Raw genomic sequence first — 12,500 nt, 5'->3', positions numbered from 1 at the left:
ACTGATATATGTCGTGTATGTGTGTGTGTGTGTGTGTGTGTGTGTGTGTGTGTGTGTGTGGTGTGTGTGTGTGTGTGTGTGTGTGTGTGTGTGTGTGTGTGTGAGAGAGAGAGAGAGAGAGAGAGAGAGAGAGAGAGAGAGAGAGAGAGAGAGAGAGAGAGAGAGAGATTCTTCCTGTACATGTGCACGTGTATTTGCACATGCGTCAATGTGGGAATAAAATAGGTGTGCAATTATATAAATAAATATAATAATAATAATAATAATAATAAATAAATAAAAAAAATACCCTTACACACTGTTATCCACTAATATACTTACACGATTCGCAAGCCTCACTACCCCACAAACTAAAGGCATGCTCGCCTCCTCTCGTCCTCAGGATCCGGACGTACCCGACCAAAATCAGGGACAAGACAGGCCAGCCGAATCACCTGACCAGATGGGAGATTCAGAGGGAGTTCAGACTCGCTACGGAGGTAAGGCAGCCGCCTCGTGTCTCCGTTTGGAGGTTTGGTTTGGTTTATTATTAATTATTGTTGGTGTTGTTGTAGCTGTTGTTAGTGTTATTGTTGTTTTTAGGATTATTATTGTCATGATTATTATTTTCATTATTATAGTTATTATTATTGTTAATGCTGTTAGTATTACTATTGCTATTGCTCTTGCTGTTACTATTACTGGTGTTATTATCATGTTTATTATTATTATTGTTACTATTTGTTTATTATAAAAGACAAAAATGCGCTTGACAGGCTAATGACGATTGATGACAGTTTGACAGGTTGGTAATTATAATTATTAGATGATTGATAAGTTTGTGATGATGATAATTAAATAATTGCCAGGTTGGTGATGATAATCATTAGATAATTGGTAGGTTGGTGATGATTATGATTCGTTAATTGGCGGGTAGGCGGTGATAATAACAGCCACGTCATTCGGACACGTTCAGAGTGCATCTTCGCCTCAAAAAAAAATAGATATATAGATAAATGAATTTTTGAGTAACTGAATAAAGAAAGACTGAAAATACCTGGTAGGCCAAATATAAATAAATAAATAAATGTATAAAGAAAGAAAAATACAAAATATCAGCTTAACTTTGGGTTAGTCTCACTCTTTGAATTATCGTTTGATATTAATTTCATTCATATTTATGACGTGTGGCTTTGATTCATTTTCATTTATTCATTTGATTTATGGCTTTAGTTTATCTCTTGTTTTAGTGTTGCAAAGAGGACAAACTAGTTTTTATAACTGTCATTTATACCTAATTTTATAGGGAACGATTCGTGTTTTCTGTGTTATAATTTGCCCGATTGTTATTACCTTCCTGTGAGTAAATAATAGTTAGTCTTGTCAGTATTTTGATGAATCATTATCTCATGAAATAGTGATTCATGTTGGGTCTGTTCTTATTAATAATAATTAATTAATAATTTTCTTTAATATTGTTGATAAAAGGACGTGTTTTCCATGTTTTCTGTGATAAAGTGTACTTGGATGTTCTTACCATTTTGTTTTATTAACCTTGATTTTTGTTTTTGTTTTTGTGTGTGTGTGTGATATATATGATTGATTTATGTGTGTTGGGATTAGCCTTATCACTTTGTTAATCAATTGATTTTTTTTGTGTGTGTTGGTGTGTATGTGTGTGTGCGTTGTATACTGTATGCTGAGTGAGTAATACTTTTTTAATCATTATTCTCTCTCTCTCTCTCTCTCTCTCTCTCTCTCTCTCTCTCTCTCTCTCTCTCTCTCTCTCTCTCTCTCTCTCTCTTCTCTCTTCTCTCTCTCTCTCTCTCTCTCTCTCTCTTCTCTTCTCTCTCTTCTCTTCTCTCTCTCTCTCTCTCTCTATCTATCTATCTATCTCTATCTCTATCTCTCTCTCAGTGTGTGTGTGTGTGTGTGTGTGTGTGTGTGTGTGTGTGTGTGTGTGTGTGTGTGTATGTTGTGGTATACATGCCTAAATAATTTTAATGTTTTGTTAATGAACTTTTTTTTCTTTATAACAGGTTTGGGATCGCGCCTCCCGACTCGTGTTTTTAGAATTGGAACACAATGCAGACCAAGCAGATATTATTATTGATTTCAAACGGTATGTGTTTTTTTCTTTCTTTCTTTCTTTCTCTCATATCTTTTATTTCGTGCTTTTCTTGTAATCCTTTGTATTTTAATATACTTTTTTTCAGTTGGTGTAGTCTTGTTTTTTTAGTATGTTTTTTTTTTTTTTTTTTATTGTATTACTTTTTTTTACACTGATTTTCGTAAATTCGTAACCCTGTTCTCTCTCTCTCTCTCTCTCTCTCTCTCTCTCTCTCTCTCTCTCTCTCTCTCTCTCTCCTCTCCTCTCTTTCTCTCTCCTCTCTTTTCTCTCTCCTTTCTTTTCTCTCTCTTTTTTCTCTCTCTCTTTCTCTCTCTCTTTCCTCTCTCTTCTCTCTCTCTCTCTCTCTCTCTCTCTCTCTCTCTCTTTCTCAGTAACCACACCTGAAATTGTGGATCATTACCTTATGCTTCCTGGATCCAAGTCTTCACAGTTAAGGATGTATATATCTCAGCTAAACTTCAGAAAAAAATTGAATTGTTGCTTCTGAAACTTCAGATACTCTAACGTGATATATTTCCACAGTGTTGCCAAATATTCAGGAGAGTGTTTTTTCCTTAATTTGAAATCTGTAAAGTTCGTACCATTTCTGTGTAGAGTGTATACCTATTTCATAGCAAATCTTCAACATCGTGCCAAATCTTCACCAGCCTCATACCAAATTCTCATCAACCTTGTTCTAAATACTCGCCAACCCTTGTGCCAAATCCTCACCAATTTTGTACCAAATCCTCTCCATCCTTGTACCAAATCCCCACCAACATACCAAAAGCCTCTTACCGTACCTAATCCTCACCAACTAACTCATACCAAATTTACTCATGCCAATCTCCTCTCGTACCATCTCGTACCAAAATCCTCCCCAACCTCACACCAAAACCTTCCCCGGGTACCAAACTTACACCCAAACCATCCCCTCAATACCAAAATCACACCAACCTCATACCAAATCCTCACCCTCACCCTTCGTACCAATCTCCCCTTATACCAAACTCGTATACCAAATCCCTTTGTACCAAACTCATATACCAAATCCCTTCGTACCAATCTCCCCTTATACCAAACTCAACTACCAAATCCCTCGTACCAATCTCCCCTTATACCAAACTCAACTACCAAATCCCTTCGTACCAATCTCCCCTTATACCAAACTCGTATTCCAAATCCCTTCGTACCAATCTCCCCTTATACCAAACTCGTATACCAAATCCCTTCGAACCAATCTCCCCTTATACCAAACCCCTTTGTACCAATCTCCCCTTATACCAAATCCCCTCGTACCAAACTCGTATACCAAGTGCCTTCGCCTTCCCTCACAGAGGATACCACGGGGACGGGTACCCCTTCGACGGACAAGGGAAGACCCTCGCCCATGCTTTCTATCCGGGCGCGGGCGTGGGCGGGGACATGCATTTCGACGACCAGGAACCGTGGGTGCAACACAAGGATTCCGATAATAGTAAGTGGTTGCTAGTTTGGTTTGCGAGTGATGGTTTGAGTGGTTAGGTGGTTGCGAGTGATGGAAAATGGCTAGTTCGGTTGAGTGGTTAGGTGGGTGAGTGGTTACGAGTGATAGTAAGGGGTTGCTAGTTCGGTTGATTGGCTGGCTCGTTAAGCGTTTACTAGCGGCTGTTGGAACTAGTTGGTTGTTGGGAATAGCGGTGATTAACAGCTGGCTTGTAGGTGTTGGGTTCAACTAAATTGGGTGCACGTGTTGATGAGTGGTTGGTTGAGTGTTGCTAGGTCATGGTGGAAATGGTGTCTGGGTGGCTATGGTTGGTTGGGAGCGATCGCTTCTAAGTGCCTGGGGTAAGTTTTGGCATTAAAATACTTGATGATGGACTATTTGGTGGTGCTTTTTGAAGGCAGTGATAGCTACATTGCGTTCTTTTTTTTTGTGTGTGTGTTAATGGTTATTATTATTGTTGTTGGTTATTATTATTGTTATTGTCTTTATTATAATTGCTGATATTTTCGCTGTTATTACTATTATGATCGGGATTAATCATGATTAATAAGAGCTCATCTGTACTACACTTTTTCAGTTCTGCAACTTCGTGATGAAGTGTATAAGTTGCATTCTTTTTGCGCTTGATATATATATTGCACTTAACAGTAAGATTATATTACATGTTACTGATACAATACAGCTGAAATTAATTGCTGTGGATGATAGCTATTGTAATTTTATTTGTGTTTGCTGTTAACCCATACGTAATTCTTTTGATTTCCATGGTTATAATGGTGCTGGAAATGGTATGTTAGTAAATAGGTTTGGCTTTATACGCTCACTTTCTCATTCCGTTGTATTTCATGTTTTTGAGTATTTTTTTTTATCCATGGTTCTAAACAATGCATTTTTTTCGGCAAATTGCTATAAAGGCCTGTGGCAGATTCAGATTTTTTTAATTACAAGAATATAGAAGTATAGAAAGCCTCAGATAAAGGGTTAAGCTGAGATATTGCTGCCAGCGCTCAGTAACTCTTTAAGAAACCGAATCAGACGCTCAAGAGATATTACAAATGAGATATTACAGTCAGTGCTTCATAACTGTTTTGACACAGATACAGACGCACGCTTTGCGCACTTGTAAAGAGCACATCAGTGGCAGTTTAAAAAAATGTCTTTGCAACAACAAAGTAGAAAAAAGACAACGCAACAGCTTGTTCTTTCATCCCGCAGAATGCTGTGTGCGTTTATATACAGAGTTTGAAAGTAACTGCTCGGGGCGGTCGGAAAAATGACATTTGCCGAAGTCAGTTCTTGGGATTCTTTTCACTTTGTTTTCAAGTGTCAAAAGCTGAAGGATTGATTGTGATTTTTTTTTCTATGATGGTTTTAGCTGCTGACGTTTCGTATCATTTTTATGTAAATGTTCCGTATATATGATATAGCGCGCGTATGTTTGTGTTTGCATCTGTATATTTTTTTTGACGTGCTACACGCGTGTTGCTTATATATGTGTGCAAGTGCGTATACGCATCAAGTGAGTGAATTCAGGGGAGAGACTTAACATTAGGATGCCCTCGTGTTAGACCAATTGTAAAGGCTTCCCAATATTTTTCCTTCTTCAGGGAACACGTAACTCTCGCAGTCTCACCGCTCACTTGTATTTTGATCATTCTCTTCAGAATGGTCCACAGTGCCTTCCCTCCCTTCCTCCAGCACATAAGTACACGGTCTAGAATTCACTCCCAACGAACCAAATTAGGTTAACAGCCAAACCATGAACACCAACTTCCTCTCCCACCTGGATTTTCACAGTCTATGGGAAGAAAAAAGACATCTTTCTTCTTTTATAGGGTTTTAGACTACAGTCTATACTCCCTGAAAAAAAGACATCAGGAACGCACGCGGATCTGCTCAGCATGTCCTGAACGTGTTTTTTCTTCTCTCCATTTCCAGCCTGGGAGCACGTGAGTCTGTTTATCACGGCGGCGGATGTGCTCAGCATGTCCTGAACGTGTTTTTTCCCTCTTCCCCCCCCCATTTCCAGCCTTGGAGTACGTGAGTCTGTTTATTACGGCGGCGGATCTGCTCGACATGTCCTGAACGTGTTTTTTCCTCTCCCCCTTTCCAGCCTGGGAGCACGTGAGTCTGTTTATCACGGCGGCCCACGAGCTCGGCCACGCGCTGGGCCTCTACCACTCGGACGTCGAGGGGGCGCTCATGGGGCCCTACCTCATCAAGTTCCCTGAGACCTTCCAGCTGCCCGAGGACGACGTCAGGGGCATCCAGGAGCTCTATGGTAAGTGCTTCAAGCCGTCTGTCTGTCTGTGTGTCTGTCTGTCTACCTACCTCTTTATTTGTTTGTATATTTACATACATGTCTATCAGTTAGTCATTGTACTTGTCTCAACTTCTTAACTTAACTTCTCTCTCTCTCTCTCTTTCTGCCAATATATCTATCCCTCTCTTTCTGCCAATCTATCTATCTATCTATCTTTATCTGCCCGTCTATCCGTCTAGTAATTTGTCGGTCTGACATTATGTATCTACATGTATATATGTTTATGATTCATAGTTACATATACAAATATTTCTGAAGATTTTTTTATTCGTATTTTTTTTTTTCTTTTTCATTTGCTTTCCATTTTCTCGAAAAAAAATGGACGAAAAATTAGAATAAAAATAAAGATGCTGATTTTAAAATGAGAGTGATGATAATATTATTCATGTTAGTGTTGCTAATGTTACGGTTGGTGGTAAAGACGGCGGTGGTGATGGTTCATTTAACTTGTGCCGTCGAAGAAAAGGCTATGGAAATGACGATATCGATTCGGAACAAAATGATAATGATAACGATAATGATAACAATACTAATAGCGTCCTCTCCCTTCCTTCCCCTCTCTCCCCCCCTCCCCTCGCCTCTTCCCCTCCCCATCCCTTCCTCCCTTCCCCATCCCCTCCCCCCTCCCCTCCCCTTCCCCCTCCCCATCCTCATCCCCCTCCCCCCTCAAACCCACAGGCCCGGACGAGAACTGGAACCCGGACCGCCACCCGCAGCCTCCGCCGGCGCCCCCCACCCCCAAGCCCAAGGAACCGCCCACCACGCGGCCCACCAAGGAAACCCCCAAGAAGCCCATCCTGCCGCCCAAGAACACGGAGAAGCCCGACACGTGTGACACCGAGTACGACGCCCTCTCGGTCATCCGCCGGGAGGTCTACATCTTCAGGGGCAAGGTGAGGGTCGAAAAGAGGGATGGGGGGAGGGGGTCAAGTGGAGAATGTGTGTTGTAAAGGGGGCTGTCAGAGTGAAAAGTGAGTGTCGAAAGGTAGGGTGTCAAGTGGCAAGTGAGTGTCGAAAGGGTGGTGTCAAGTGGAGAGTATGTGTTGTAAAAGGGGGTGTCAGAGGGAAAGGTGAGTATCGTAAGGGAGTGGGAGTGTGTCAAGGGGGAAGTGAGTAAGAGGAATTGTAATTCGATTGAATGATTGGGTCTAGGGAAAAGTGAGCGTCGAAAAGGGGGGGGGGGGGTCAAAGGGAAAAGTGGGTGTCGAAAGGGTGTGTGTGTGTCAAAGGGAAAATTGGGTGTTAAAAGGGGGGGTCGAATGGAAAAGTGAGTCGAAAGGGTGGTGTCAAAGGGAAAAGTGAGTGTCGAAAGGGGCATGTCAAGTTGGGAGTGTGTTGCAAAAGGGAAAGGGAAACGTGAGTGTCAAAAGGGGTGGGAGTGTGTCATGGGGGAAGTAAGGAAGGGGAATTGCAATTGAATGATTGGTTCAGGGGAAGTTGAGCATTGTCAGAGAATGTCAAGGGGAAGGTGAATGTCTAAAGGGGAGTGTTTCGAGGGGAAAAGTGAGTGTCATAAAGGGGAATTGTGTCAAGGGGAAAGTAAGAGGGACTGTGCTAAGAGGAAAAGTAAGTGTCATAAAAGGTGTGTGTGTCAAGGGGAGAGTGTCATAAAGGGAGGAGTTTGTCAAAGGCAGAAGTGAGTGCCATAAGGTTACTGTGTCAAAGGGGAAAGTGAATGTCATAAAGGGAGTTGTGTCAAAGGAAGAGTGAGTCATATGGGGGATTGTGTCAAGGGAAAGTGAGTGCCTAAGGGGGTGAATTTGTTTAGAGGGAAATTTAGTGTCATAAAGAAGGATTGTGTCAAAGGGGAAGGTGAGTGTCATAAAGGGGGTTGTGTCAAGGGGAAGGTGAGTGTCATAAGGGGGACACTCCAGGGAGGGTGTGTCATAATGATTGTGTCTAAGGAAAGGAGAGTGTCATGCGGGGTGGGGATTGTGTCAAGGGAAAGTGGAGTGTCAGATTTTTGTGTCTAGGGGAAGGTGTTATAAGGGCAATAGCATCAAGGAGAAGGTGAGTGTCATAAGGGCAGTAGGTAAGTTAAGATTTAGTCAAGGGGAAGATGAGTGTGTCATAAGGATGATCGAATCGAGGGGAGTGTTAAGGGACGGTGTTTTTCATAGGAGTGACTGTGTCTAGGGGAAAGAGAGTGTCATAATGGTGATTGTCTCATAAAGAAAGGGGAGTGTCATAAGGGTGATAAAGAGTGGATTGTGAGAGTGATGAATGTTGATTGCATCAAGTGGATGGTGTCATAAAAGTGATTTGCTGAGAGAGGAGAGTGTCATAAGGACGTTTGAATTAAGAGGAAGTTTAGTTAGTGTCTTAAGGTAATTGCACCAAAGGGAAGATAAGTCGTAAGGAGTGTGTCAAGGGAAGGCAAATTCCAATAAGGTAGTTGTTTCCAAGAGAAGGTGGATGCGATAAAGGTGTTTGTGGCAAGGGTGACTTCTTTCATTCCTAGTTAGATAATACACAAAGATTTGTGATAAAACGTTATTTATGTAAAGATAACTAGCTATATCATTTTGGATTTGATGAAATTAATACCCCATTACTGAGTTTGGGATCTTCACTTCAGTTCTGCATATTTTCAGTACTTCTGGCGATTGGATCCATCCGGAAACCTGCGTCCCAACTACCCGGCTGAAATCACACGGTTCTGGGCTATTCTGCCGAAAAATATCACGAAAATTGACGCTGTCTATGAAAGGCCAGATACTAATATTGTCTTTTTCATTGGTATGTAATACTTGAAATACTTTTTGAGATATCTTTAAAGGAGTTTCTAGTATTATATCTTTTGTATAGAAAATGAGATTATTGTATGTTGAATTATTGTAATTTTTGAGGGATAAAAAAGAATGTTACTATATTATCTCGGGGCTTTCTATATTGTATAGATATTATTTGAACAAGCATAAATTTTCTTTTTATGAATTGGATTCTTCAATTATTCTCAAGTTCATAACTAATCATCAAGTTATACTCACCATCCAGTATATAACGTCATGCCTACTATCAAACTCGTCACTAATAATCAAGGAATACTTATTACTCAGTATTTAACATCTAACCATTGTTCTGTCAGGCAACCACCTTTTTATCCAGTACTTAACATCAACCCTTTGTTCTATGTCAGTCACTTGCTTTTTCATCCAGTACTTACATCAGACCATTGTTCTCTGTTAGACATTCAATTTTTCATCCTATGCTCATCATTATTGTTCTGTTTTAGGCAATCGCTACTATGTTTGCCAAGGAAACCACCGGCTGCTCAAGACTGGGCTTCTCAAACACCTAGGACTGCCTGAGGACCTTGAGAAAGTGGATGCTGCTTTTGTCTGGGGACATAACGGAAGAACCTACATCTTTGCTGATACGATGTACTGGAGGTATGGAAGTTGAGCCAGTATGTTGTAAAAAAGTGTTAATGTTTGCCCAAGATTTATGAGGTAATGGATACGATTCTTTTCTTCATGCATTTAGAGATATTTTTCTATGTCAGTATTTTTGTACTAATTGCTTTTGGAAATGCCTCTAGTGCCAAAAATTTTATTTGAAATTTTATTAATTTGTTGAAAGGTGCTTGACTTTGATTAACACTTGTCAGTGGGTAGATGCACTTGGCCATTGTAGTTTTGTTTAGTGAGTTTTGTTCACATAGTAGCTTCACAAGAGTCAAGTTATCAAAAGGTCAATTAGTATCCCATCCTGACCTCACCTGGTTCCTTGAATTCTTAGATTTTTTTTTCTAATACGCTTATTATCACTGTTGTTTTATTTATTTATTTATTATTATTATTGTTATTATTATTATTATTATTATTATTATTATTATTATTATTATTATTATTGCCATAATGATTATATTGTTTAAGAACACTAATAGGTAATGAAAAGGAAGAAGCAAAACAGGTTAACAAAAATCAAGGAAAAGGGAAAACAGGCAAGGTCATTAATGTCTAGTAACTGACCCCTTGGTAACACAGTGCTTCTGGAGTCATCTATGTGTTAAAGAAATTCATCAGCTAAAATCCCAGAATACTCTTCAAATGTGTAAGTAAGTATAATTGATTCAATTTTTTTTTTTCCCCCACATCATTAGGTTTGACGAATCTGTGCAAAATGTTGAGCTTGATTATCCAAGGGACATGGTCATGTGGAGCGGTGTGCCGTACAGCATTGACTCAGCCTTTAAATATAATGGTAAGTAAGGTTTCCCATTGTGTTAAGTTGTGGGTGAAACTATAATGATTTTGAATTATTTTGGAGAAGGGGTGTAAACATTTGAATATCTTGCTTACTGGAGTTATACTACAAATCCGTGCGTTAAGTTCTAAAGAATTACATAATTCAGTATGATGTATATTTGTGTTCTTATTATTTATGCCTGTTTATTTATATATGATATCCATGATTTATACGGGACTCATTTTTCTTCATCTTTCCCCAGGAACCACTTATTTCTTCAAAGGCAAAGTGTTCTGGGAGTTTGATGACCTGCGTATGAAGGTGAAGCCCAAGTCGCCTGCCCTTTCAGCACCCTACTGGCTTGGCTGCCCCAACAACATCGAAAACCCATCCTACGGAAAGGCATCCGTCACTGACTCCTCTGGTAGTGGCAGTAGCAATGGCTTGGTGACCTCTCTCCTGCCATTAGTGGTCGCTCTTGCTGTCGTGGTGCGGGCCGAGTCGCTCACGCCATCATGGGGGTTTAGGCTGTGAAGTGCTCAAGGGAGGGAGGGAAGTGCGAGGGGAGTGAGGGGGGTGCCCCCAAGAGTTCTCATGGGATTTATTTTCTTTTATGTTTTTTATTCACTTTTCTCCTTTCTCTGTTTGCATTCTTCTTTTTTTAATGCCCCATATTTTAGAATTTCCTTCTTTTCCAGGATTTTTTTTTTTTTTTTTATGTATGCATATATACGGCATGGTAATATGCTTATGTATTTCAGGAATTAGTTGTTCAACTAAAGCTGAGAAATGTGTGTGTGGAATGAATGTATGTCAGTTCTTCTTGGACCATTCTGATAACTATTATAATCTCAGAACATGTTGAACATGCCTGAAGTAGGTTGTTTCTTCTATTTTAAACACAATTTATAAGAACACTTTTGGGGGAAAAATATTTATTGCTGAGGGATTTTTCCTTTCCTCTGTATGAAGATGATTTCTCAGTCAGTGTTTTTTTTTTTTTTTATTCTCTCCCTTTTTAATGCGTATAGTGTGATTATTAGAAACATTAAATTCTATAAGGGGTGTTTGATGTGATAGCTCATAGATTGAGCTCGGGTAATATCTTTTAATACTGTAAGAATGTAGTGGGATGTGTCTTGAATACTTGATATCTATATGAATGCTTGTTTTTTTTGTTTTTTTTTGTTTTTTTTTTGTTTTTTGTAAAAGAGGGTACTTTTGCTTTTTATTTATTTTTATTTTATTTTTTTTACTCGTCTGTATGATGAAACCAAAAGGTATTTAAGAAATTGTCTTGTTCTGTATCAGTCTAATAAAGGAGATAATTTAGAAGTATCGTCTGTTTGTGTAATTGATGAACCATTTCTCTGTTATTTTAGTGGGAAAAATTCTAAAACTGGAATACACAGTGCCAGTTGGAATGTAAGATTTAAGTTTTGTCTTGTTTCTTTTCATAATACAAACAACTGCCATTATACTGTAGTCTTTGTGCTAACTTGTATTATTGGGTTGGGGTAAAGCTGGAAGTACTTCCATTATGCGTCTGCATTTCTTATCTTTTTTCTTACTCAAAGAGTACGAATTATATACATTTAATTTTCTGGAAATAAATTGTGGAAGCATTGGCCTTAGTCTGTATTGTTTTGGACTGTATATCTTTATTATTGTTTTAGCAATATTGAATTATTTTTACTTCTTTGGATTCCCTGTTAGGTATAATTGATAAAGAAATTGATATTCTAACTGGAATAAGAAATGCAAATGTGTTTTAATGCAAAGTATTTGATGTAAAGGATCATTTTATCTCTCACCCATTTGTGTCACTATTTTTTTTTTTTTTTCTTTTTGTCTTTTGTCTTTTGTGACATCTCATTTCTTTTGTCTCTCAAAATGAGACAAGCTGTATATTTTTGTAATCTTTCAAACTGATATTTTTCACTTTATTTGTTTTTTAAGATTACTGATCATTGGTTATTGAAATGAGCTTCGGACAGAATTTTCTTGGTGTGTAGCTACTGGGAACAGAAACAGATAGAGAAGAGACCAATATTTGCATTTGTGACTCGTATTATGTTATTGCAGTGAGGCAATACAGAATTCAGAATCTGCTGGTTTAGATCTCCCGTTTTGAAACAAACTTCTCCGTTATTTAATGCAAAAACACACGCTATAGAAGTTTTTGCAAAGAAAGTGAAAGATTAGGAGAGATTATTGTTACATAATATTAGTATTGTAGAGGCTATTCCACTGAACTTATCACTGCTGTACTGCTAGTCATGGTTAATTTATAAACCCAGGCTCTCGTCAATCTTATAGAATGGAAGCTATCACATTCTGTTGATATGAGAAAGGAGCTTCTGTTCTGGAAATAGTATGAACTTAAATGCCTGTTCACTTAAGGAATACCA

At 38.9% G+C, this 12,500-nt stretch overlaps 1 protein-coding gene across 1 annotated transcript in view; it reads left to right on the top strand.

The window, feature by feature from the left end:
- The window catches only part of LOC119579091 (matrix metalloproteinase-2-like), a 69,272-nt gene that overhangs the window by 55,611 nt on the left and 1,161 nt on the right, over window positions 1-12,500 (top strand). Inside the window, exons 3-11 of the mRNA XM_037926829.1 lie at window positions 383-479; window positions 2,019-2,101; window positions 3,427-3,566; window positions 5,689-5,856; window positions 6,577-6,791; window positions 8,493-8,637; window positions 9,134-9,290; window positions 10,004-10,104; window positions 10,352-12,500. The exon at window positions 10,352-12,500 is cut by the window's right edge and continues 1,161 nt beyond it. Coding sequence (XP_037782757.1) covers window positions 383-479; window positions 2,019-2,101; window positions 3,427-3,566; window positions 5,689-5,856; window positions 6,577-6,791; window positions 8,493-8,637; window positions 9,134-9,290; window positions 10,004-10,104; window positions 10,352-10,623 — 1,378 coding nt within the window. The 3' untranslated portion in view covers window positions 10,624-12,500. The remainder of the gene's footprint in view (window positions 1-382; window positions 480-2,018; window positions 2,102-3,426; window positions 3,567-5,688; window positions 5,857-6,576; window positions 6,792-8,492; window positions 8,638-9,133; window positions 9,291-10,003; window positions 10,105-10,351) is intronic.

The sequence above is a fragment of the Penaeus monodon genome, chromosome 11, assembly GCF_015228065.2.
Source record: "Penaeus monodon isolate SGIC_2016 chromosome 11, NSTDA_Pmon_1, whole genome shotgun sequence".
Taxonomy (NCBI): domain Eukaryota; kingdom Metazoa; phylum Arthropoda; class Malacostraca; order Decapoda; family Penaeidae; genus Penaeus; species Penaeus monodon.
This window is presented reverse-complemented; position numbering and strand designations above follow the sequence as displayed.